The sequence below is a fragment of the Notolabrus celidotus genome, chromosome 21, assembly GCF_009762535.1.
Source record: "Notolabrus celidotus isolate fNotCel1 chromosome 21, fNotCel1.pri, whole genome shotgun sequence".
NCBI classification, from domain to species: domain Eukaryota; kingdom Metazoa; phylum Chordata; class Actinopteri; order Labriformes; family Labridae; genus Notolabrus; species Notolabrus celidotus.
This window is the reverse complement of record NC_048292.1, coordinates 13735232-13761220: the sequence shown is the minus strand read 5'-3', so window position 1 is coordinate 13761220 and position 25989 is coordinate 13735232. Positions and strand designations below refer to the sequence as shown.

The window sequence follows — 25989 nt, the reverse complement described above, 5'->3', positions numbered from 1 at the left end:
AGGGGAGGGCGTGTTTAGATCCTCAGCTTGGCCGGCAGAGCGGTGCCACTCCGCACACTGTAAAAAATATCCTGACGGCCATCAAGCAGAGCAGGGGTTCCCAGAGTGTGGGTCGGGCGGGACCCCCTGGGGGGTCGCAAGACACAAATGGGGGGGTAGTGAGATGTCTTCCAGAATGTTTTTTTTTTTTAAGTTATCTAAAAATATGTGTTATTATATTTATTTTAGTTTATTTACCTTATTTTCTTATGTTTATCTTCCTTTTTGTTTGTACTTCCTTATTTCTATGTAATCTAAATTCCATTGTAACATCGTATATATCTAAATTGTATTCTAGCTTTATTTATCTATTTCTATTTTTACTTATCTTTTTATTTTATTTTATTTTATTTTATTTTATTTTATTTTATTTTACTTATTGAAACTTCTTGATTGTACTTATGTCTGGGTTGCTGTAACAACTGAAAAAAGTTTAAGTAATCTAAAAATATTTATTATTATTATTTATTTTAGTTTATTTACCTTGTTTTCTTATGTTTATCTTCCTTTTTGTTTGTACTTCCTTATTTCTATTTAATCAAAATGTCATTGTAACATTGTATATATCTAAATTGTATTCTAGCTTTATTTATCTATTTTTACTTATCTTTTTATGTTATTTTATTTTATTTTGCTTATTGAAACTTCTTCTTGATTGTACTTACGTCTGGGTTGCTGTAACAACTGAATTTCCCCCCCGGGGGAAAAAAAAGTTTAAGTTATCTAAAAATATTTATTATTATTATTTATTTTAGTTTATTTACCTTGTTTTCTTATGTTTATCTTCCTTTTTGTTTATACTTTTAATTTGATTATTCCTTTATTATCATTATCATGTTTGTGTTTTTTGTATTTATGTATTTTTTCTTCTCTTTGTTGGTTTTGTATTACTTATATATATATTTTTTAACTTGTGGTGAACAATGAAATACTGAAAAAATGTAAAAAAAATATATATAGTAAATTTGACCCATTATAGTAAAAAAATATCGTCAAAAATAGTAACTAAACTTGAAAACAAACCTTTGAAATAGAACTCGTCCCCTTTGGCTCATGCTGCTGCTCCCCTCTTTTGTGTGTTTCTTGGCTTGTGTATGCCCTAGAAAATGGTGTACTGTTTTAACCCATAACATTTCACTTTATTAATTTTTGTATTTATTACAATTTATTTATTGTATTTCATATCATTTATTTTATTATTATTATGTATTCATTTGTTTTTATTTCATTCTATTGTAATGTTTTGATATTAAGTTGTATTCCCTCTTAATGTTACCATGGGTGGGGGTGGTGGGGGTTTCTATTAATCAGTATATGTCATCACTGTGAATTATTACTGTTGTATTGAAAAATTCAGAAATAAATTTTGTTTAAAAAAAAAATAGAACTCATGTTCAATCATCAGAAATGATTTGAACTTTGAGACAAACCTTTTTATCATTTCAAAATAAACTCAAAAATTGTAATTATTGAGGAAATAAGACATTTTATGACATATCAAGAATGTTTACATTTAGCAGTTTAAATGTGCCAACTTAGCTTACCCCAAGCTGGTGTCAAGTTTTGAGAAAGACCACAAAACAGACTGGATTTGATGGAATAGATAGATAGAGAAGGCAAACAATGACAAACAAAAAATATGGATCTTGACTTGGTAGCCTTTAAAATAAGTGTTACTGATTAAGACATTTCTCGACCGTAGATGTCGCACATTACTGCCACCTTCTGCTCTGGAGAGGTATTGCAGATGGGATTCCTTCCTAAACCCATTAGGTTACAATAGAAGCTACATGTTATACTTATGCTGATAAAACAGACACCCATGTTTCTTTTTTGAGTGCACCCACAACCACAAGCTGCAACAATTACACATGGCTCTGTCCCTGTTGAAGTCTGATCAAGCACTGGACACTTGGCACCAGAACGGCCTCTCTGCTGCTAAACACCATACAGCAGCCATCTCTGTGAGGCTGCTGTCTGGACTTTTCAATTAGAGTAATGGACAGGCCTTCCTTTGAACAGGCTTACATGACCTCAACCAATTATCTTCACAGGACAAGCAACAACAAAAACAGAGTGACATTTTGATTTGTTGTGGTGAAGTGTAGTTTGTTTTTGCCTGTATTCAACAAAAGTCTCCATCCTCATAGGGATTTTTCTAACCATAGGGTACAAAATTGCCTCCAAACTAATGGACTGTTGAAGTGTCAGCCGCAGTGAGTTCACCCATGAGAGAGGAAACTTCAGGTTTTAAAGATTGAGTCAGGCATTTTGGCTTTTTCCATTTTTTATGTGACATAAGCGGCATTAGCTGTGTCTCAGGGGCCGTATCTTTCATTTGATTGTGTCGTCCATGGAAGATTTTCCCACTTTGAAAGCTGTTTCAAATGCAGCCAACAAGTGCGCCCTTCTGTTCTGGAACCACAAAGGCTCACCCACAAGCATCCTTCATTCGTGGTCTAACCTGTCTTGAGATTAATTGCATGCCTGTTCATGAGAGATTGCAGACTCTGAAACAGCTGGGTATACTTTTACATTTTTTTTGGTTTTAACATTAACAGAATTAGTAGCAATACAATTGTAAAAAAAAAAGAAAAATCATATGGGACCTGAAAATGTATTTAAAATGATGGGATAAGTCACGTGACATTAGTCATACTAGCTTGTTAGCTAGCTTGTTAGCTAGGCACCAATATATGGCACACACTGGAAAAAATGTCCTTCCAAAAACAAGAAAAAAAAATTATTTCAAGGTACTTTTACCTTTCTTTTTACCTTTCAAAAAAATCTGCCAATAGAACAAGTGAAAATTAACTTGGTGAGATTTCTTAAAATAAGACGTAATATTTAGAAAACTGTGATCTTAAAATTAGCAGGGAAAACTTAGTTTAATCAATATGTTACCAGTATTTTAAAGCTTAGTGTCTCAGGATAAGCCAGGAATGCTAACAATTAGTATTTTTTCACTCAAAAAATGTTTTGTACAAATACATTTCATGTCAACTTCTTCATTTGAGATATATTCACCTTAATTTGAGTTTTATCATAGTGACACTTCTCTAGGTTTAAGACCATCTTGTACTTGATATAAGATTACAAAGTTTAATTTGAGCATTTGGAGATATAATGTCTTCTCATAGTGAACTGGATATACTAATATTCAGTCATGTTGTTTTTTAGGATAAGCCAGCTATGCTCAGAGTAGGTGTTTCATTGAGTGCATGTAGTTTGAGGATGTATATTTTTATCTGATTTAGAAGAAACAGTGCCTGAAAACTGTAACCCACCCTTAAAAACAACAACTTTTCTTTCTTTCTTTCTTTTATCAATGGAGCTGTTTTCTGATAGATTCTTCAATAAAATGCATTTACTTAAATCAAGTTAAGGGTTTGTCTTAAATCAAGATTATTCGCCTTGTTTTTTCTAAATTACAACTCAAAACAAGATCATTTTAAGATTGTTTGACTCAACAAGATATTTAAGATGCATTGTCTTAAAACAAGTCCCTCTATCTTGCTCAAATGTTACTTGTTAAGTAAATTTATCTTAAATCAAAGTGGGATAAGACATTTTGACTAAAAATTAGACAATTTCACTTGGTAAGATTTTGAGTTTTTGCAGTGCAACGGTAAGAGCTGAAACAGGTGGAGACGAACAAGAAATCTTCCTTACACTGATTCAGACTGTCTCTTTTCAGTTGAGTGTTTAGGTTACTGTGTTAGCTACTCAAGCTAAAACCAGGTTTATAACACTTCTGCATTGGCTTCACTTCTGAGTCTCTGGAGCTAATCACCACTTTTTAAGAGCAGTTAATGACTGAACACCATTCAGAGAAGAATTTCAACCTTTGACATCTCCTTTCTCCATGCCAAATAACAAGAATACACAACAAACTACAGTGCTTGTTAAGATACTCAACTGTCCGACATCAACCTGACTGCTTTATATGTCGGATTTAGCAAACATCTCTCGGAAAACTCAAAGAAAATTGCCATTCAATAAAGGTCCTCTGATTTATTATTTATATCATTATAAGCCTTCATTTAATTTGCAACAGTGCAGTAAGGGCATCCGCTTATGCAGAAATGTGATAATAAAATTTCACATGCTCCAAGGGGCTGTGGCAAACGCAATATGAAGTGACATTTCCCTTTGCTGGGACAATCATCATGGTAAATACCAGAAGAATATACTGTACTCTCTAATGAGTTTATCTCCAGAGAGCCTTGTCTGATACAAAACTAATCTCTGACTAATTTCCTCTGAGCACTTCACTTAATATGGAACCCTAAAGTTATTATTCCTGAATTTAATTTTTGTCTACTTGTTTGTGTGCAGTTTTTCTTAAAGATGTGTGCGGGAGTTCTGAGTTCACTTTGTCTCCATCAAGGGTCACAGCAGGCAAACAAGCCTGAGTGTTGCTGACCTGCGACTAAATGAATCACACAAATAGATTTAATGTGCTTCCCATCACTCAGGTTTCACTATCACTCATACCGAAGATGCTCCTCTGAGACCTTTTACCGGGCAGGGCTAGGAGGTTAGAAAGAAGGGTGCGTTTAAGGAGAAATGGGAAGAAACAGTTACATAAACCTGCTTTTAAAAAACTATAACCTCTTAAGACATTAATATGCACAAAAAAAGGATCCACAAATACCTTGCAAAAAAAAAAAGTAATATATAAATGAATTAATCCAACACAAATCTGTCATGCTGCTTCTGTTTTCCAACCAGCCAAGCAAATACAACACTCTCTTAAATAGGATTATCAGGGATTTTCACAGGGATTAGTGTGTTTTACAACAGCTCTTCAAATCCTGAAAATTTAGTCTGACTAAATACATCCATTTCTTAAATATGATTGGATTACAGACCCCATGTAGGGTTCTTATCAATGCTTTGAAATATAAAGAAGATTTTAGCCTAGCTGTGCAGTTCCCCTTCGTGGAGCATTTTTGTATCTTTTGGCTCATTGTTTTGGTTTTACATCTGCCATGTTCATGTTTTGGTTCACAGTTACTCTCCTCTTCAGCAAACACGTTGGAAGAAACAGTAGGAAGGCTGTGTAAGCAACAAAGTGATGAACACAGAGCTTATATTAGTTAAAAAAAAAAAGTTGGGGAGAACAAAACAGAGCTAAAAGAAGATTCAATTCAGATTTACAGTGACCATCCAGAAAGCTTGACTTTAAGTGAGGGCTGATATCACTTTGTATCAACTCGATGTGTTAATGGATAACAATTTTCTCATACAATATATTGTTATAGCAAAAGAAGCAAAAGGTGAAACACCTTCAAATAACATTATTGAAGAGGGACTTGACTTTCGTAGACAGCTAAGCAGAGGCGTCTCCAGGAATTCTGGACCCCCTGAAAAGATATCTCATTGGTCCCCATCACCACAGCCAACCCGACAAAATATAACATTGCTGCTCTAATACTGGTTTATTTGCATTAAAAATATATAAATATATGCTTAAAACTATCCTTTTAACTGACTCAAATCTAAGCTACATATCAATATTATTATTTTTTATAATTTCTCCAAATATAACTGCACAATTTTGACCTTCAGACTGTCCGCTTCTTTAAACAAGATTATTTGAAGCCAAGTGACTTGTTGAATAACAACAAGGGGGCATTATTTGGTATAATCTAACCTCATGAAGTCAAATAAAACTCTAAAAACCTACAGTTTACTCTCAATCTGATTCAGCCACACTAGATGCTGTGAAAATATGACAATTCCCCACTTTAATAATAATAATAATAATTTTATTTGTAGAGCACCTTTCAAAACCAGGTTACAAAGTGCTTTACATGGGCAGCAAGATAAAACAGACAGATCATAAAAACACACAAGTCAAGACTTTAGGCATGAGATGCACATCTCACAGAGCCGGAAATAAATTCCAGAAAGGAATTCTGAATGTTTGTTTATTTATTCAGACAATTTTAGTTATCTTATTGCAGTTATGACAAAACAAAAGAAAAGCGTAGTCGAGAACACATTTTATTTCAGGCCCATTAAGGGTCCCCCTCCCCACTTGGGCCCTAGGTAGTCAGTCCCACCTTTCCCCCCCACTACGACGCCCCTGCAGCTAAGGCCAAACAGTAACTCGGACTGATATACGAAGGATTCCCACCAGCTGTCCTGCCCTTACCCTTAAATCACAGGTCCAATCTTGTGCCCTGGAAAAAGGTAGCTAGCTGGCTAACCCGCTTGAAAATACCGTAACTTATAATTTAAGGTAATTATTCACAAGAAGTGTCGGGCGCTTCTGATAGAAGGGGGGCACAAAAGTAGCTTGGAAATTGGACAGTTTTTTCAACTTCTGTGATGCAACAGGTTTTTTAAAGTTATATTTTTGGGGGCTTTTGTGCCTTTATGATAGGACAGCTGAAGAGATACAGGAAATGTGGGGAGTACAGAGCGGGGGAAGACATGCAGGACATGGTCGCGGACAGGAGTCGAACAAGCGACCTCTGCGACGAGGATTATAGCCTCTGTATGTGGGGCGCTTAGACCGCTAGGCCACCAGCCCCCCGCAACTACTTTTTAAATGTGTTCTTTGAGAGATGCAACCCTGAATTTGGAAACAGCTGTGGTATGAAACTATTGCAGTCTCTTTTAGAGTCCCCCCCTTCTGGCCATTAGACAGAATGCAGCTTAAAGGCTCTTATTCTTTGGCTTCACTTTTAAAACCATGATGCAACATCCATCGTCAATAATTGAATGCTCAAAAATTATTAGTGTAATGCAACTTATTTTTTTAGCTTTGTTATCATGTGTAGCACCTGTGAAAAAAAGCACAATAAGTCAAGTAAACTGGGTTAAAAAACCTGGCTACAGTTGGCTCCATACTCCAAAATATTGGCTTTGTTTGGCATATTCTATTCAACTTTTGTAAAGGTTGTAAGTTTTGTGGTTGGCTGCTCTTTTATTTGAACCTGATGACCATGAAGGTAGAGTTAGCTTCAGGTCATGTTTCCAGAAAACAGCAACAAAAAGAGGCAAAATCAAGAGTGCAAGTGTGTGTGTAACAGAGAGCGACAAGGGGGCTGATGTAAAGGTTGTGTTTCTGAGTGAATTAGGAATGTGTGTGTGTGTGTGTGTGTGTGTGTGTGTGTGTGTGTGTGTGTGTGTGTGTGTGTGTATGCCTGGCAGAGGCAGCAGGTGTGGCCTCTATCACTCTAGCTCCTGACCCCACCCACCTGTCCAGGGAATTGCCCGGCTGCCGTCGCATAGCAACCCCCTTCGCTGTCTCCACGCAGGCTCTTCACGACCGAGCCCGCGAGGCTGTTGTTTTGCCAACCAGTGAGTGCACATGTTCTGAGTGTGTGTTCACAAAGGGAGCAGCATGGAGAGGGCATAGAAGAGAGATGAATACCTGGTATGATGACAGAGGGAAAAGTAGCTTCTGTGAAAGTTTGGATGAGCTCACAGGTGAGTATTTAAAATTTAAAACGTGTATTTAATGACTTTTGATTCTCGTCAACAGACAAAAACACAGATTTTAATAGTGATTATGCTTTAAAACACTGTGAAATTATCCTTTTAAAGTTCTTACCTTATCCCTAATTAGTGCTCCTAACTCATTATTCTTATGCAGAACAGAACTGAGAACTGAGAACTTATAATTAAGGATGCTCGATATTGGCTTTTCTGCCAATATACGATATTGTCCAACCCTTAATTTCTGATACAGATATCACCCGATACCGATATACTCAGGCTTTTTACACCAAAACTGTTTGGTAATGACATAACATATCTCCTATTGTGGAATTAACACATTATGCCTAATTGTTTTGTTATGCCCCTCTGAATGCATACATAAATGCAACATGGCTTTCCAAATGTACACACTGTTTGTGCAAAATAAGAGAACAACTTCAACTTAAGCTATGGAAAAAAAGTGCCAATATGGCACTGCCATATTGGCACTTTTTTAGAGATTTTAGAGAGAGAAACATTTTGCCTCAAACAACACTACAGACAATATCAAAACAAGGAAGATGCATATCTTCAGTCCAGAGTAGTGAACAAACATAGTGCTCTATGCGGCCATAACTTGGCAAATAATACAATCATTAAATTATAAACTGGGCTCCATCGCCCTGCTCTCTCAAAATAGTGCAAATAAAAACAAGAAAGATTCTTCTTGAGATAGGAGATCAAATTTGATGTATTTAAGGAAGACGCCTTGTTTCCTCTTCGCATAACCAACGCTTTGCAGTCATTGCAAATTGCAAATTTATGATTTGTAGGTGACACTTGGAAATAGTTCCAAACCACGGATATCTCATGCACCGGGCGAGCAAGCTGGTTAGCCACCGTTCACAACCCACGAGTCTAGCGTATTGTTGTTGTTGTTGTTGTTGTTGTTATATGTCATCAAGCACGCCTGTAAACGTCCCATGCTGTGTTCATGCAGGCTCAGAATTGCTAAAGCCTACCGAACAAACATCAGTCATAAAAACCTGATACCGATAATTCCTGATATTACATTTTTAAGTCAATATCAGCCGATAATATCGGAGGGACGATTATATTGCCCATCCCTACTTATAATTTCTGAAAACATTGTAGCTTGCCGAAACATATTTGGTGTGGCAAAGGCGCCTACGTTTAATGCTAATACAATTTTTTTTCATGGTTCTTCTTCGCATCTCATTTCCTTCAAAATCTAGAAAACACAGAGTTTACTCATTTTTAGCAAACTCCTTCATTTTTCATCATCTTTGGTTTTCGTGCCCTCTGTTCTTAATGCTGACATCAGTGGTAAAAAATGTAGGTTGCAAGCATTTGGCGAGCAGCCGAAGCCACGTGACATGATACAATACGATACGGCATCTGTCAAATCTGTCTCGTGTCTGAGAAGTTTAAATGTCACTGTCACATCCTCTCATATTTTTCAGTAACAAATTAATGCTGAGCCCTAAAACTCTTAAAAAACTGCATTTATGCAAAAATCCTCCATTATCCTGTGTTTCCCCCTCTTCCTCTCCTCTCACAGGCTGCCAAGCACAATTCATTTATCAATTCTTTCTAGGCGAGTGTGTTGCCCTGGCAACAAATTATTTCCAAGTTTAAAGTTTAATCAGCATCTTCTCCCGCTCAGAGTCTTCTTGGCAGAAATAGGAAATGTGTTTTATTTCCGAACAAGCTGACACCATTGCATTCTTCAATGTCAAATCCAACGGTTGGATGAAAAGTTGAAATAAAGAGCTTTTCTGGAGATGTGGAGCAGCAGAAATCAGCTGGAGTAAGGGTCCTATATTGAGTCGTTATTGTTGAAGAGGACCCAGAAATGCAGATTTAAAATAAAAGGTTTTAATTAATAGAAGAAACTGGATATTTAAAAACTGCACTCAGATCAAAATCCATGAGAAACACAAGAAACACTGGAGAACATGACGAACAACAAGACACCGAAGCAGGAAAGGGGAAACAGAGAAACGAATTACACAGGATAATCAACACAGGTGTGACACAGGTGGAACTAATCAGTGCTATCAAACTGGAGGGAAACCCCGAACAATCAGACTGCAAGGCAGCGTTCTTATCCATCACCCCACCGAGCTGCCTGTCAACGACTGCTGTTTCATTTCCATCTTACATTTGAAGCCCTTAGAGGGATTTGAACCCCGAACGATCAGACTGCAAGGCAGCGTTCTTACCATAGACTGTATAAAATATGGACGTAGTGTCCGTGACGTCACCCATCTGTTTCTGAAGCGCTGTTTTGAGGCCAATCGGCGGCGGCAGCCATATTGCTGCTGTCGAGTGATTGTGACGTAGAGAGGCGGGCTTTGAGCCTCCTAGCCAACAGCTACAGTGTTCCCGCCTGTCAATCAAGTCAGCTGTGCCTCTCAAATTGCTGCGTTAGAAAAAAATGCAGCAATGCGTACAGTGTGTGCCGATCGAAAAAATGAGCTATCCAGACTACACTCGTCTTTTGTCCCAGGCTGTAAACATGTTTATTTCTGCTGTAAAGATCGTCTTCTTTGAATTGGTGTGTATGTGGTTTCTGGACCTTCCGGAGCCAGCCTCAAGTGGATCCTCGATGAACTGCAGTTTTTAAGCACTTCCGCATTAGACTCATATTTTTAGACTGGAGGTTGCCGCTTGGTTCTTATCCATCACCCCACCTTCTTCTTCAACATCTTCAGGTTTGTGATTAGGGCTCGAGCACTGACACGCAGTGGCATTGAGGCCCTTCTGAAACTGTACTGATTATTTTTCTTTCTCCTGACACTTCTTTCCCCATTTTGGAGGTCTGAATTCAGAGGCTCGTGAAATTTTTAAGATTTCTTTGGTTTCGCGCCAATACCTGCTCCATCGCGCCCTCTAGTGACTTTAAAGTGAAGCCCCTCGCACAACTTTCACTTACATGATATGACGACATTTTTTTCCCATATCGACCAGGCCAAGACCTACAAAAAAGCCTCTTGTTGTCGTGGTGAAATCCCAACTGGAAGGGCAGAAATATTTTTTGGATGGCCGATTTTGGCTGATTTTTGCCATTCACAGGGTACCTATTAAAAAGAGCCTTAAAAAAACATTTCCGAATAGAGTTCTACGATGCTCAGTAGAGAGTAGACACATTGAAGATTCAAAATGACCTGCCACGCCCACAAAATGTGTCCCCCTTGAAGTCTTGTGCTATGCTAGGTGTTTGGCTTTTCGTGACATTTAACATGTAGCAATAAAGAAACACTAAAGTAATACTTTACAGATATAGTTTTCAGTTATTATTCATGTTTCTGCAAGGAACAAGGAGCTATCGCAGCTGATTAGCTTAACTGACTGGCAAGCTAGTGAAGTTGTAACGAGCAGGGGAAGCTAGCCCCGCTCAGTTCAGGAAACAAAATCCTCTATTTTTAGGCTAAAAGTACCACTTAACATTGAAAAGTTAACCAATTATAGATTTAATAGTCCACGAAAGAAGCAGAATGTTCTTTTGTAATGTAAAGCTAACCACCTGTTAGCTTTACTTACTGGTGTAACAGCTGTTAATTTTTCTTTTCAACTTGTTACAATATGAATGAGAACATCTTTTTTAGATGTGCTGTTCTGCGTACTCTCTGCTGCTTCTGTATACCTCTGTCTTTAACTAATAATCATCATTAATAAAACAAAGTTTTGTAGGTCACCACATAAAGAACCCCATATGCCCCCTTGCGCCACAGTCTCCTCCTTGGTGACAGTCGGCGTGGTTGTGCCTTGTTGACTCAGTGAGAGGGAAGTGATGTCGAATGTGTGTGATATGATGTCTCACTCTGGACAGGGGCAGCCTGAGTCCTCTCTGTGCACTGACTGATCACATTACTATTAGTGAAAGCTATTCTGTCAGGAGGAGAAGTTATGGCCCAGCGAAGGAGACCTCAGGGTGAAACAGGCATCCAATGACAGGATGAAGGCTTCAGGGGGTATCCAAGGTGATTGGACATGAAGGGTTTTAGCTGTGCTGTTCAATATTTTGTTTTACTTGTAAAATCTTGTTTCCCATCTACAAGATTAAGGTGTTTTTACATGTCACTGTATGGATACTTTAATTCCCAGTTGAATTAATTCACCCTAGTTACATGTGAAAAGGTGTTTCCTGACATCACATTTAAGGTTGGAAGCTAAAATGCTGGTAATAGTTGGTAAAAGCTGAATCTTCAGTCGAGAAGTGGTGAAATTATGAATTTTCAAACACTTGTGTGTTTTACAACCTGGCACACAGCAGAACAAAATTAACAGCATCTGAGTTCCCAACCCTGAGACTGACATCAGAGGGAAATAGCCGCTGCACCAACATGGTCAGTGTAGAAAGGGCAGAAAATATCGGCTTTGCAACATGTGCAGCATTACACTCTAACAGATGTCCCTGATGAATGTTTCATCCTGCTGTCTAACTTATAAAATGTTCTTTCTGACTCACATTTATCAACTCTGCCCAGGCTTCATGATCTACAGCTTTATCCTTTGACATTTACCAGGCTGCCCTGTAGGCCTAAGCTTAATTCACATTAATGTTTCAAAAATTCTGGCATCATCTAATATCAAGACACTAACATTATTCACCGATACTGACAGCACTTCCCTGTCCATGTATCATTTGACATCTGTACTTTTGCAGATGTCCACATCGGAGCAAGGAAAGCTAATTTAGCCCATCAGGTAAAAGGCTCTGGTCATTAAATCAAAGTCCAGATGGTTTCTACTCTCCCATAATTGAACAAGACTGTCTGTATTGTATTATGGTGGTTTGTATGTAGTTCATCAGCATACAGGAGTATAACAATAGTTTTGAAGACCACTAACCAGTTCCAGTTTTATATTCTAACAAGTTCAATATTGTCAACTTTAAGAGTCTATTGTCATATCACTGGCTCTGTTTGGCTGCTTTTAGCCAGATGATAATATTAGCATGTTATCATACTCCCGGTAGCAATGCAAACATTAAAAGCATTATTTGGTATTGCGTTTACCACCATAGACTGTATAAAACATGGATGTAGTATCCGTGACGTCACCCATCTGTTCCTGAGAGCTGTTTTGAAGCCAATTGACGGCGGCAGCCATATTGGAAATGCGGAACTCAACCAGGCAGAGAGTGACGTAAAGAGGCGGAGTTTGAGCCTCCTAGCCAACAGCTATGTGTTCCTGTCAGTGAGTCAAGACAGTCAAGTCCTTATTTGGGCAAAAACTTGTAATCTTAATATCTTCTGAACCATCGCGTTAGACAAATATACAGTGTATAGCCAACAGTACAGTGTGTGCCGATAGAGAAATTAGCTACATAGAGCCAAGCCATTTTTTTTAACCAGGCTGTAAACATGTTTATTTCTGCTGTAAAGATCGTCTTCTTTGAATTGGTGTGTATGTGGTTTCCGGTACTTCCGGAGCCAGCCCCAGGCGGACCCCCGATGAATTGCAGTTTTTAGCACTTCCGCATTGGACTCATATTTTTAGACCGGAGGTTGCCGCTTGGATATTTCACAGGATAGGTCAGATTGAACTTGCTTACAGCTTCAGAGAAAAAGTCAAGCGATCACCAAAGTCTACAGGGTTCATCTTCTAGGGAAACATGAGCATCTGTACAAAGATTCATTAAACGCCTTCTCAAAGTCATTAAGATATCTATCAGACACAGACATGTTGCTATCTATTAAGCCATATTGCTAGCATGGTTATGACCTAAAGCTCACGAATGCTCAAATTGATTTTCACTGCGTCCACTACATTTCTCACTTAATGCACTTATCCCTCCAACAAGAACAAAAGCCTAAAAAGATGAAAACATAATACAGAATCGCATGTTGACAACTTCTCTTTGGAGGAAGCGCCACGTTTGATAGGCGTGTGAACTCTACTTGACTGTGGATAAGCTGATGCACCCGGCAATGTCGCCTGATGTGGCCTCGCCAGATTTCTGTCGGTTTGATCAGCCTCACTGCTCAGTGGTTCACAGACGCAGGGCATATTCCAGGCCCCTGTCTGACGTAGGCCACATCTTTGAAAGGCAAGAGAGGGGAACAAACATCTTTAGAAGTGAAGGATCTGAGGGATGCATCAGAAAGAGAAAGGGAGAGAACAGGCGGGAGTTATTGAGAGGAGGGCTGCGAGAGGTTGAACATGAAAGACATTAAACGAGAAGAGAACGTGTGTAATGGAGATAACACAGTCGAATCTGGCAAGAAGAGCAGGGTATACTTTCATCAAATTGTGGCCCTTTACCCCAAAAAGAACAGGTGAAGTCAACAAAACCATGTCTTTCAACATTTTCCCTCCCTCTTTCACAAACACTTTTTAAAAGGTATGATGCTAAACATAAAGCTAAAGATAGCTGTTGGTTAGCTTTTGGTAAGCATGAGGATATCAGAGTGGTTTCAATATTTACTTGGCTCTTTGTTGTGGAAACCAACACTATCCTATACCTGCTACATTTAAAGCTAATATCAGCATTTGGGGAACATCCCTTCATACCCAGCGGCTTCACCACTGGCTTTATTTTGTATATAAGTAAATCCTGGGCAAGACACCTCCCTACCTGTCCTCTCTTCTTCACGTCGCCCATGTTTCATATCGCACTAGGTCCAGTGAATACATCAAGCTCATCATCCCCAGTACTTCTACTATTTTTGGCTGTAATTCCTTTCGCTTTGCAGCAGCTAACGACTGGAATAACTTACAAAACACCCTCAAACTTTCAACTTTGAGTCCACTCACAACCTTCAAGCTAAAACTTCAACAGATTTTAGTTGACTGTTGCTCCTGCTGATCACTTCGGACTTTACTTACACGCATACTTATATACACACATTCTTTTTTACACCTCACGCACATTGCTCCTTACTTGTTCACTCTTGTTCTATTTCATGTTTATATGTCTGTGTGTGTGTGTGTGTGTGTGTATGTGTTCCTGTTGACGCCTCTTGGCCAGGTCATGTTTGTAAATGAGAAGTGGTTCTCGAACATTTTTTACCTTGTAAAATAAGGTCAAATAAATAAATAAATAAAATAAAATAAGGTCAAATAAATAAATAACATGGTAGCTTGCCTCCATTTCAAGTCCTGATAAGCTTAGCTAAGCTGGTAGCTTGTTATAGCTCTAGATTTAGCTAACTGGCATCAGAGTAGTTTAAATGTTTTACTTTTACTCCTAGCAGAAACCAATACAATCACGTCTACCTGTTGAATTTGAAGCTAAAATCAGTAGTTGGTAAATGTGGTAAATTCCCTCCTTTTCTAGTCCCCATATGCAAAGGTGAGCTAGCTGGTTGTAGCTCTAGATTTAGCTAACTGGCATCAGAGTGGGTGCGATATTTTACTTTGGCTCTTCTTGGCAGAAATGTAACCTAACTATGAAGCTAGCTTCAGCATTTGGTTGGCTTAACTTAAAAGGGAACACTGAGATAGCTAACCTTGTACAAGCTTCCCCTTTATGCTAATCTACCTAATTTGCCTTGTTTTCTAGATTCAGATTCAGAGAACTTTAATAATCCCAGAGGGCAATTTGGTTTGCAGTGTACCAGCTTGTGGATAAACAACACAAACACTAACAAACCGACAAACAACACTCAACATGTCAGTGACAACAGCAGTGCAGGATGGGGCTTGTCATAAAGAGTGAAATAATGTTAAAATAGACTTTTTTTTAAAGCACAGTAGCCAGGAATAAATACTAAAAAAACACCTTATCAATACACAACTTCACAATTTCACAAGGACAATCTATAACAAACTGTTAAAATCTGCTATCAGCATTCAGAAGTCTGATGGCAGAAGGAATAAAATAATTTGCGTATGTTTGTTTTCCTGTGAGGAGCGAGATAGCGCCACCCTGAGGGCATTAAAGAGAACTCCTTGGCGAGGATGTGTCCAGGTTGGCTAATTATCCCTCTTGCATTTTTAGTGATGCGGTTCCTCCAAAGGGAACCCAGATCCTGCTGCTGTACACCAATAATTCTGGAGTAGACTTTAACAATGCTGTTCAGACTATTCTTGTCTTTCAAAGAGAGACCATGACACAAATAGATTACATACCCAAAAAGGACAGTCCCTATACTGGGCATCTGCTAACTGTGGTGTCATAATCAGCATACTGAAATCAGAATTGTATATTGTAAATGTTACTACCTTTAATCTTTGCATAAATCAAACATATCAAACCAAAATTTCTGAAAGATTTGGCAAGACTAAAGAATTGTACAGAAAAAAAATCTTCACAACCTTATGAGAGTTGAATATCTGAATAACCAAATTAGCAGTCAGACTTTCTGAATATAGCTCTACGTGAGACCTCAGCACTCTGCTATATTAAAAATAAAATCTCTATTTAAAAGTGCAGCTGAGCGTCATCACAGCTTACAAAGTCATACAGTTATCGAAGCTGTTTATGGTATCTGCAACAGGTGTCCAGGCAGATTATAATTACACCAGATCACCAACCATGATGAAGAGACCCAATCATAGTCATCATCAGGCTTCACTCATCAAAAGAGGATTAAATTAATTAGTTTAGATATAATTCATTTCAGTTTAGATGACATTCAACCAATCTCGGTGGTGTTAGGCGTTAAGCTGGTGTCTTACAGAATCATTGTGACTCAGCAGGAGCAGGTGTGGTTGCAGCTGCAGGATCACAGCCTTGAAGGACACATACTCGATCCATAGGCTTTACGTAAACACACAAACACACTTCTTTTCTTATTTGTTTCTGAAAGTAAAATTCCTTCAACTAATAAATTACATTGAGCAAACCAATCTCTCTCTTTTTTTGGACTTGGTTCTAATGTTTTTGACAGAGGGTGAATATGTTCACTCAAAGATAGAAAGAAGTCTTGAAAAGGCAAAAGATCATTGGGCAACTCTACAATTTGGATTTTGGCTCTCTGACTCCCCCTGCAGACAGGATTACATATTCTCCCAGAATAACCTGGCTGTGCAAAGACTGTGAATGTGTGTAGAAAATACAAATTGACCATGAGAGGGCCTTTCACTTACTTATATCAAAGTGAGCACTGATAATAAAGTCCACATGCTTTTCAAAGTTACGCAGAACTGTTAATAATTCATGCCTGGTTCAACATCGTCAGTGTTTTTAAACTTGCACAATGTGGAAATAAAAATTATGATACTGACAAACTAATAACACTTAATTGGATAATTGTGGAAGTAGTTTCCTCATTTAACCTCAAGTAATGCCAAATTTATGTCGCCCTGTTCAATGGCAAGGTTGGTTGGTTGGTTAATAGGATCCTTATTAACTTAAATATTGCTTATTAGAGTAAATCAAATAAAAATTGTGACAATGAAGACTATGAGCTCCAGGACAGCCCAAGCAAGCAATTGCAAGAACCACACCTTAAAAGTCACATGTTAAATAACTACACTAACTCGCTGAAGCTTAAAGTTACACTCTGAAAATTTGGGATCAATGTTAACATGAGAAAGCTTGACATTTCTTTATCAACATATTTCTGTAAAATACCTACAATTTCACACATCAACATGGGCACAAGATGGTGTTGTGGCTTCCATAACAAAAAGGGAAAATTAGGCTCAAAGTGGATTCGGCAATGTTAAACATATAAGACCTGAGGACTTATAACCTCCCTGTGAATTACCTAAAACAGAAACTAATCTATTCAAGAAACTGATTTTGGGGGGTGGGAGCTGCAGGATAGGATGACAAAGCATTAAGAGGAAACAAAACTGATCACTCAACTCATCTCCAGTGTAAAGTCCAGTTTGTGTGAGCCATACCTCCTCCTTGCCACTCACTTAGCACTAATTGTACTCAGGAAGGCTTCAGGCAGAAAGAGGAGGGAGACTAGAGAAACAGGAAGAAAGAACAGGGAACGACCAAAACAAACATGACAGGCATTTCAAAGAGGTTTCATACTTCATTGGCGAGTGATATGTATAAATAGGGCAAAAAAAGCCCGATGTTTATATTGGAGGCCCAGCAAGGACTCCCTTTCTCCAATGGGGCCCTGGTACCTTCCCTGATTACAATGCCTGTGGGTGTAACACTGCTGTGGAAGCGCAAACAGAATACAAGCGTGGCTCAAATTAAAGCACTTGGCTCTATCTTGTGGTTATAGGCTGTTACTTCAGCTCTTTGCTGGCACTTTATGGGAGTACCTGGGGACGAGTTGTTAAAAATGTAACCAATCAGATTTGTTGAACTAGATTAAATCTTTAAAAGAGAGTTATAATTAAAGGAAAAAGAGGATTAGATGATATGAAGATTATAATTAGTTTTTTAATTGGTCAGATTAAAAACTATTTGCTTTCCTCCATGGTTAGCCTTACATTATGATAATGTAGGAAGAAAGAAGGAATACAGGATTTTATTCCCATGAATATATTCTATGGATAATAATGATGCAGTTAGAATAAATGTCCAACAAGTCCAACTCTTATGGCAAAGTGCTTTTCCGTGAGTCTACCTGAACCTGAGGACTGTAGAAATGACTTTGACAGAGGTCCAAAACTGGGGCAATGTTGAATAACTGCAGGTCTTCTGTGCTCATTAATATATTGCATATATTTTGAAGGTTTGATTTTAGCCTCCCTGCAGCAGCAGGTGATTGGGCACACGTGGACCTGATTGGCAATCAGGAGCAGGGTGATTAAGCAGGAGAGAGGATCCAGTCAGTGCCGGTGGGCCTTTGGCTGCATGTGGGTTTTGACATTTAATTATATTGCTACTCCCCTTCATCCAATAACTAACTAACTTTGGGGACATAACATTAAAATGAAACCTGAGGAAACGAAGAAAGCACACTCCTTCCACTGAAGACGAAGCATCATTCTCAGGGAGATGCACTGGCTGGTTCCTCTTTCTTGTTATAGACTGTGCTCTTGATTGCTAACCAGGTACAGGTGTGCCCAATCACCTGCTGTGCAGTTAGACTCAGAGCTGCATCTGTAGAAAGTACAGAGGAAATAGGGAGAAAAACACCATGGCATGTAACAGTATGTATAAAGTTATTATAAACAGCTAAAAAAAAAAAGTCTTTGCCTAGGATACATTTATACCTCTTCTGTTTGTATTAGACAATGCCTGATTCAATTTAAAGTACTACATCGCCTTCATTATTCAAATGACAGACTTGCAAAAATATACCCTAATGTCAGTCCAGCATGTTTAAGATGTCATTAAAGTCCAGCCACTACGGGGCATAGGTTTTGGCATTGTCGTTCTTTGAAGAGTTTCTGGAAAAACATTTTTTGAGGTCCTTTCATATATGTGTGGTGTGACAATAACACCTTCCCCAAACATTTCTATCTTTGGGGTCCCTCCCCCAGAGATCCCTATCCCAAAGGTACAAGCAAAGGCTATAGCTTTTACCTCATTAATAGCCCTAATACTCATTCTTCTACAGTGGAAATCTGATAAACCTCCCTCATTCAACACCTGGATTGGGGAAACGCTCTCCATGCTGCAACTAGAAAAACTAAGATTCAATCGAGCCAACTGCCCTGAAAAATAGAATGCCATTTGGTCACCTTTCATTGAAAAAAGGTCCATCAGGTCCATCAGGAAACTCTTTTTATTTTTGCCATGTCATTCTTCATGTTTCATTGTCATTTCTATGAATGTAAAGGAGAATTTGTTATTTTATGTTTTCACTTTTATTTTTTTATTTACAATGTTTATTATGTAAGTATTTGCTTGTTAGTCTACAGTCTTTTCTACTAGCTATTATTGTTTGCATTTACTTTTATTATTCTTATTCTTTTATTTTTGTGTTGTTTATTTATTTATTTTTTCATTCTTGTCACTCTTGTCTCTAGGTTTAGGGTGGGTGGGTAATATGGGTGGATGTAGGGAATAAATGTTCTTGTTTGTAAAATGAAAAACTATAAATAAAGCATTTAAAAAAAATGAAAAATAAATGTCACATGACTTTATTTTTGAATTCATAAATATCTGTCTGCTTATAATGCAATACAGTCTAATTGAGAAAACTTATGAACTGCATTACATCAGAAGGGGTGTGTCCAGAGGGATGGCACAGGGCCCCCTTTGAAATCTGATTGGCAACCCCGAAATATTTGACACAGGCTTATCTTAAACCAACTATTCCTATTCAGACTTTATTGTACCAGGGGGGTAGTATGTTTCTTTCCCTTTCAGTGTGTCACATTCCCTTTTTTAAATGCCTTCATTTATGACTTTGGATAAACACTTTCTTTTTGAGCCCCCTAACAATGAAGCTGAGAAGATTTGTGTGTTGCAACTCTGTTCTGTTTCTCTTCAAAGTTGAAATATTAATCACAGGAATATACCTATTGTATGATACTAAGACAGAGAGGTTCAATGGTTTTAATGGTGTGTGCTCATTTATACCGCTACCACCCCTGTGTATGTTGGGCTGGGCCACCCTGGTCCCAAAAAAGTCTGGACACAGCCCTACAGATTTGGTAAATTTTTGTATCATGTGTTTTTAATGTAATGTTGCTTTGATTGATGTTACAAGAGTAAGATGGATAAGTTGATACTGCAAAGAAACAGAGGGGGCTTCCTTATTCTGATTGGTGTTATTGATTTTAAAACAACTGGGCCCGGCTAAATAAAAATCATGAAGGTAACCCAAAAATGACGCATCTTCTTTTGAAACAAACAAGTGCTCTAATGAAGTATGAATTTTTAAGAAAATTCAACACACAACACCTCATTTGTACTTATATTTAATATTTAGACATGGGGCAACAGCCATTTTTACAGCACAATTTGCATAATTTATCAATACCTCCTGTATACAATCACGAAACCATGACAGTAGATTTTTTCTGTTTACTTACAAGTGAAAAACCAGACAGGTTTTACAAGCATAATCTTTGTACAGTCAGCATACATCTTTAATAATTTTATTTTCCCTCTATAACATTTTGTTCTATATCTTTCTCTACCTCACTCGTATTTTTTCTTTAATAATATCTGGACACAAAAATAGTATGAACCACCAACGAAACATGCAACATCCAGTGTGAGCACATTTAAATTCTCCTGTAACTGCTCGAGTTGTTAAGATAGACGTTCAGTGTAGTTAGACTCTGGTAAACCTTTAGTGTTTGGTGTAAAGGGTCAGGTAAATGTGGGTCCCTAGAGACAGACGTAAGCTTGTTCCTCAGTCTATCCACTGTACATTGATCGAGAGGAAAAAAAAAACGTCCTGTTACTTCTATGACACCTTCTTTTTATGTCTGCTAGAAGACCTATTGCTCCCACTCCCCAGTATAAAAAAGCTATGTATTTACAAGGTTGGAAATAGAGAGATGGCATCTGTGTGTGTTTTTAGTGTGTGTGTGTGTGTGTCTGTGTGTGTGTGTGTTATAGTGTGTGTAATTTAAAGTCGACATTTCTAGACAGACGACACTTAAAAGAAGAGATATGCATCGGAGCTAATGACATGCATGGACTTCGTATGAGGATGCTTCACGCACGAGCACATGGGAATAAAACTGAAGCAACTTAAAGTCACACACTGAGTTTAAACTACGATCATTTCAGGTAACATCCATTGAGTACAATGTTGTCTATTTTGGTCTTTTCATCACAGAAACATGGGGTGCATAAAAGGATGGAACAGGAAAGTGTATTTTTTTAATATATTCGAAACTACGTGACATCGGGGATGTGTTGATTTTTTATTTTCGTGTATGTTCGTGCAAGGGCGAAGAAGTTGGTTCTCTGAGTTTCAGGCCCTCTAAACGTTGTAAACAAGCACTACTTTGTGTATAAAAACAAAACTTTTAGCTTTTTCTTTTTATGTACAACTGATATGTACTGTAAACAAATATAATACAACATATGAAATAGTCTCACAGGCAATAAATTAAGATTAATAAAGCAGTACAAAATAAGGTCTTACGAGGGACTCGAAAAAAAAAAAAAAAAAGCAGTGCAAAGAAACAGATATATAAATTTCTTCTGTGCCGAAGTGTCTGATATCTGGCGAGCGATAATGCAGTTACCAATGTTGTTCGGTAGATGTTGCATAGAAGTCCCTCAGATGTTAAGTGTAGTTTCACTCATGAGTTGAGTTAAACAGCCTTCCTGCCCTTTGACCCCCATACAAGCTCACAGGATGTCCTCACTTAAGACATAACAGGTTTTAAAAGGAAACAAACTTGAATAAAAGGTGGTACAATTATGACAACACAGATATGAAGGAAAGAAAAGCAGCTAGCTTAGTAGCACTCTTGCATCTTTAAATTTAGATAATTTCCAGTGTATTTGTCATTTTTGCTTGCTCTGCTATCTCCAGATATCGCCCCCCCCCCTCTATTTTATCTCTCTGAATCTCTCATTTTAATGGCAGGTTTACATTCTAAGCAGAAAAAAGGTGCAAAATACCACAAAAGCTTGCGTTGTTGGGACAAAAACAGGACGTACGTACAAAATGACGTGCTCTAATCTCTTAAAGAAATAAACATCTCTTATGGTAAACATGTCACATTCTAAAGGGGCATTGTGGGTAAATAAAAACTCTATGTCACAATCATCAAGACTCGATTGTCAGTGATAAAGATATCTATATATTAATCTCTATATAATCATTAATATCCAGCTATGACACTTCACTATACACAAAGTGAACCTTAGAGGTGATTCTTTTTTTTTCTGTGCAGAACATGTGGCACTGCATTCCAAATAGATAAAGTCATGCGCACCATAAATAGTGTCTGATTTTATATTCATATAGTAATATAATCTTTATCATTTCATAGAACTATGGTTAAAGTTATGTAAAGAAAAGTGGAGTCCAGAGTGAATGATGTCTCTCCCTTGAAGGTGAATGGTAGGTAGTGTTTTTTTTTTTTAATAAAATATACTATGTTTGCTTCAGGTTTGATTTCATGTATGTAAATAATAAAGGAGGATTCAAATGATAGAGTTCTTTTCTTTTTCTAAATATAAAAATAAATAAGAGGTCTTCAAAATTTCTCTCCCAAAATGCTTTGCGAACTGATAAAACTCTGAGGTTGTTAAACTGATGATTCAGATCTGTCATGGATAAACATCTAAATAAATAAGAATCTACAAAGTGTGTCCTTTCCCTGTAGGGTTTAAATGTTTTCTTTTGTGTGGATAACCGTGTTTGTGTTTGTGTGTTTGTGTGTGAACAAAGTGTGTAATACCTGGTTGATTCCGCGCTTCATCTCTGAAATCAGCACCTGTGTTTCCCCCCTCAGCTCTGGCCGCGCCTCTGTACACTGTACGTCCTGTAAACTTGTGTTCGTTTCCTGTAAACACAGACCTACTTCTCCCGGAACTTTTCTGCATGACAGAAATCATTATCAGACCTGCCCTTTCAAAATAAAAGCACCCTCCAGAATCTCACTCTATCCAAGCCCTGAAATAAAGATTGAAGAAAGGGATATTTTTGCCCGTTAGAGTGGATCGGTGTTACAGATGTTGAACCAAAGCGTCCCCCAGATTTCAGAAACCTCTCTTGTTTTTGATTAAGTCTCTTATCCTACGAGTGGATCTGGGCAGTGCTGGCAAGCAGCTTGTGCCAGCTCACCACTCGCTTGCGTAAGTCGACTTTGTCCAGCCACACGTAGGCCTCCCCGATCAGGGTCTTCTTCATGAACTTGCCACCGTTGGACACGAGGAACAGCTGACGAGAAAAAGAACAGAAGGAAATACGATTTTAAAGAAAATCAAAAATGCTGTGATAGAGATTGCTGTGTTAAATACTTGATTCTGATTGGTCAAAACCTCATAACAGCATTTATTAAATACGGCAAAGCAATGCCAGAGACAACCTGATTGCATCGATAGGCATGTCCAAAGTACGGCCCAGGGGCCAATCGAGGCCGAAGGTCCATTTATTTAAGGCCCCAAGCTTCCATCTTAAATTGTGTTATTTATAGCAAATAAATTAATCATCTTCTGAATCATCTGTTCATGTGCAGTTTCTTTCAAGCGCACAAACAAAACTTAAGTCAATCCAGAAACGTCTCAAAAAGTTTCATATGGACTACTTGTGTAAAGCCAAAGCTCTGGGAATTCTGCAAGACAGCATTAAAGAAGAAACACAAGAACTCTTAAAACTGACAGGTTTTCAAATTAATGTTTTTATCATGATGTGAAAATGAAGAGTTCATTTGCAAAAACAGTTAACTCACTTTTGAAAAATAAAAAAAATGTTTCAAAAAACATATTTTTTTAATACTAGCTTTTGGTACGATACATCAACTATGGTTGGGTGGCTTTGACTAAGTCAAAATGACTTCACTAATAAGAGATATCTTGAAAATGTAACTTTATTAGGAATCTATATCAAAAAGAAATATGTTTTTTGAAAATGTATAAAAACGGAGTTATCTGTTTTTGCAAATGAACTCTTCAAATGTTCTTGATGAACACTAAAAGTTCAGAAGACACAAAGATGGACACAAGACAAGATCAAAATTATGAAATTGTGCAGAAAAGGCAAAATTTGGTGCATTAAAATGGTTCAGAACTCAGGAAAATAATTATTTAGTTCTTAAAATGTTGTCTGCTGGTCTGAAAAGTCTTAAAAACAACATGAAAAAGAAGTGTGATGAAATCCAGATCGTGATTCTGCCATAGGAAAATAATGATACAATATTTTTCCCACATTGCCGGACCCTAATGAAAAACATTTTCCTCCAGAAGAAGATAAAGTTTGCTAATATATAAGTGGCTTGTGGAGAACTGAGGATTTCCTAGTTACTGTTTCATTGAGAATTTTTAAAAATAATTATTACTATTAGATATTTCATATATAACTTGTATGATTCCTATGTCTCAGTAGGGGCCACTGGCCCTGAGGTATTCTGACAACATCATATGTGGCCCTCTTTGAAAGAAGTTTGAACACCCCTGGCATACACCTTATCTAATTCATCCCTAGAAAGGAATCTGCTACATTCCACCTGCCTGTTGACATTCTTCAGAGCAACAGTGAGCTATCATACAATAACAGACCACTACTATGGAGAATTGACCAATCAGAAGCAACTATTCAACGCAGCTTAATAATAGGCCTTTCTATGGTCATATCTTTGTTCTTAAAATATGTCATTAACCTGGATAGCGTGTCCTGTGGGGTTCATACAGAAGCGGAAGGTTTCGTTAAAAGACGGCTCTCGGTCATGGCGACACACTCTGGTCTTCTTCTTGATGATCCTCTTCTGAGTGGCAATGTTCACCACGTAGAGCTTCACATAGAGATCTGTAAGAACACACATATTTATGTAAAGCTGACATCACGCTGCTATAAATATGTCATTTCAGCTGTTCTTGTCTGTGAGTGAGGCTGAAGAAGATGGGTGGATTTTTGGGTTATTTTCTCTACTCAGCCACTAGAGGGCACGATCACTGAGCTTTAACTCCAAGGACTTTTTAGAAAACCAAGGCCTCTGGACATGTGAGAAAGATCTAAAGATACACGCAGACACCAAAAACAGGTTGAGAAACAGACACGGATGCACAAAACCAATAGCTAAAGCTATGATTCACAGCTACATTATAGAGCAGCTGTACACTGTCCTTGGAGAGAAAGCTTTGTGTGCAGAGCCCATCTGGAGAGGAAATGCAAATCCCACAAGAGGCAGGCAGCTTGAGTATGAGGGTGTAAATATTACGAGAGGTGAGGCGAGGTGGGCGGCAATGTGTGTTCCACCAAGGGAAGGAAATTCTGCTGTGTATATGTGACACGACTGAAGAGTGAACAAGTAATCTGCTTACTTTTAGCTGTATACATTTAATATATATGTTAATTTCTTCTTCTCTCTCCTCTCTTTGCACTCATTTTTAACACAGGTCTGTATTACAAAACATACTTGGAGACCAAGTGTAATAAAGCTGCTCTCCGAGGGACTATTGGCTGATAAAAAAAAAAACAATCCCGACACCCGTCATAAATACCTGGCAGGTGGTCCGGAGACTTGAACTTGTAGGTGATGTTGCGACACTGAAGAATCTCAAGGACCAGCTGCTCGCCCTCTGTCTTCATCTCCTTCTTCAGAGCGATCTTTATCTCCCCCATTACCTGGGACTTACCTGAAAAGCCACATTAAGTAATTTAAGCACATTTAATTGAATACAGGGCTTGGGTTGTTTCACAGCGACAAAACTACAAAGGCTTCTCTGGATTAATCCTAATGTTCACACTCATGAGCTCATGGACTGAGGTACATTATGAGTTAGTGTGTGCCTGCTCTGTCACTGAGGGAGCCCTAATGTGGACCTAACAACTCAAAACTGAACACTTTATATGGGTTAGCATCAAGCGGCAACCTCCGGTCTAAAAATATGAGTCCAATGCGGAAGTGATAAAAACTGCAGTTCATCAAGGATCCGCTTGAGGCTGGCTCCAGAAACCACATACACTCCAATTCCAAAAAAGGCGATTTTTACAGCAGAAATAAACATGTTTACAGCCTGGTACAAAAGACAAGTGT

The 25989-nt window shown here is 38.0% G+C and overlaps 1 protein-coding gene across 1 annotated transcript in view; it reads right to left on the bottom strand.

The window, feature by feature from the left end:
* Positions 1–20222: 20222 nt before the first annotated feature.
* LOC117805000 (protein piccolo-like) overlaps positions 20223–25989 on the bottom strand; it is a 72906-nt gene continuing 67139 nt past the window's right edge. The window contains 3 exon segments of the mRNA XM_034673514.1: positions 20223–23174; positions 24613–24758; positions 25454–25588. Coding sequence (XP_034529405.1) covers positions 23031–23174; positions 24613–24758; positions 25454–25588 — 425 coding nt within the window. The 3' untranslated portion in view covers positions 20223–23030.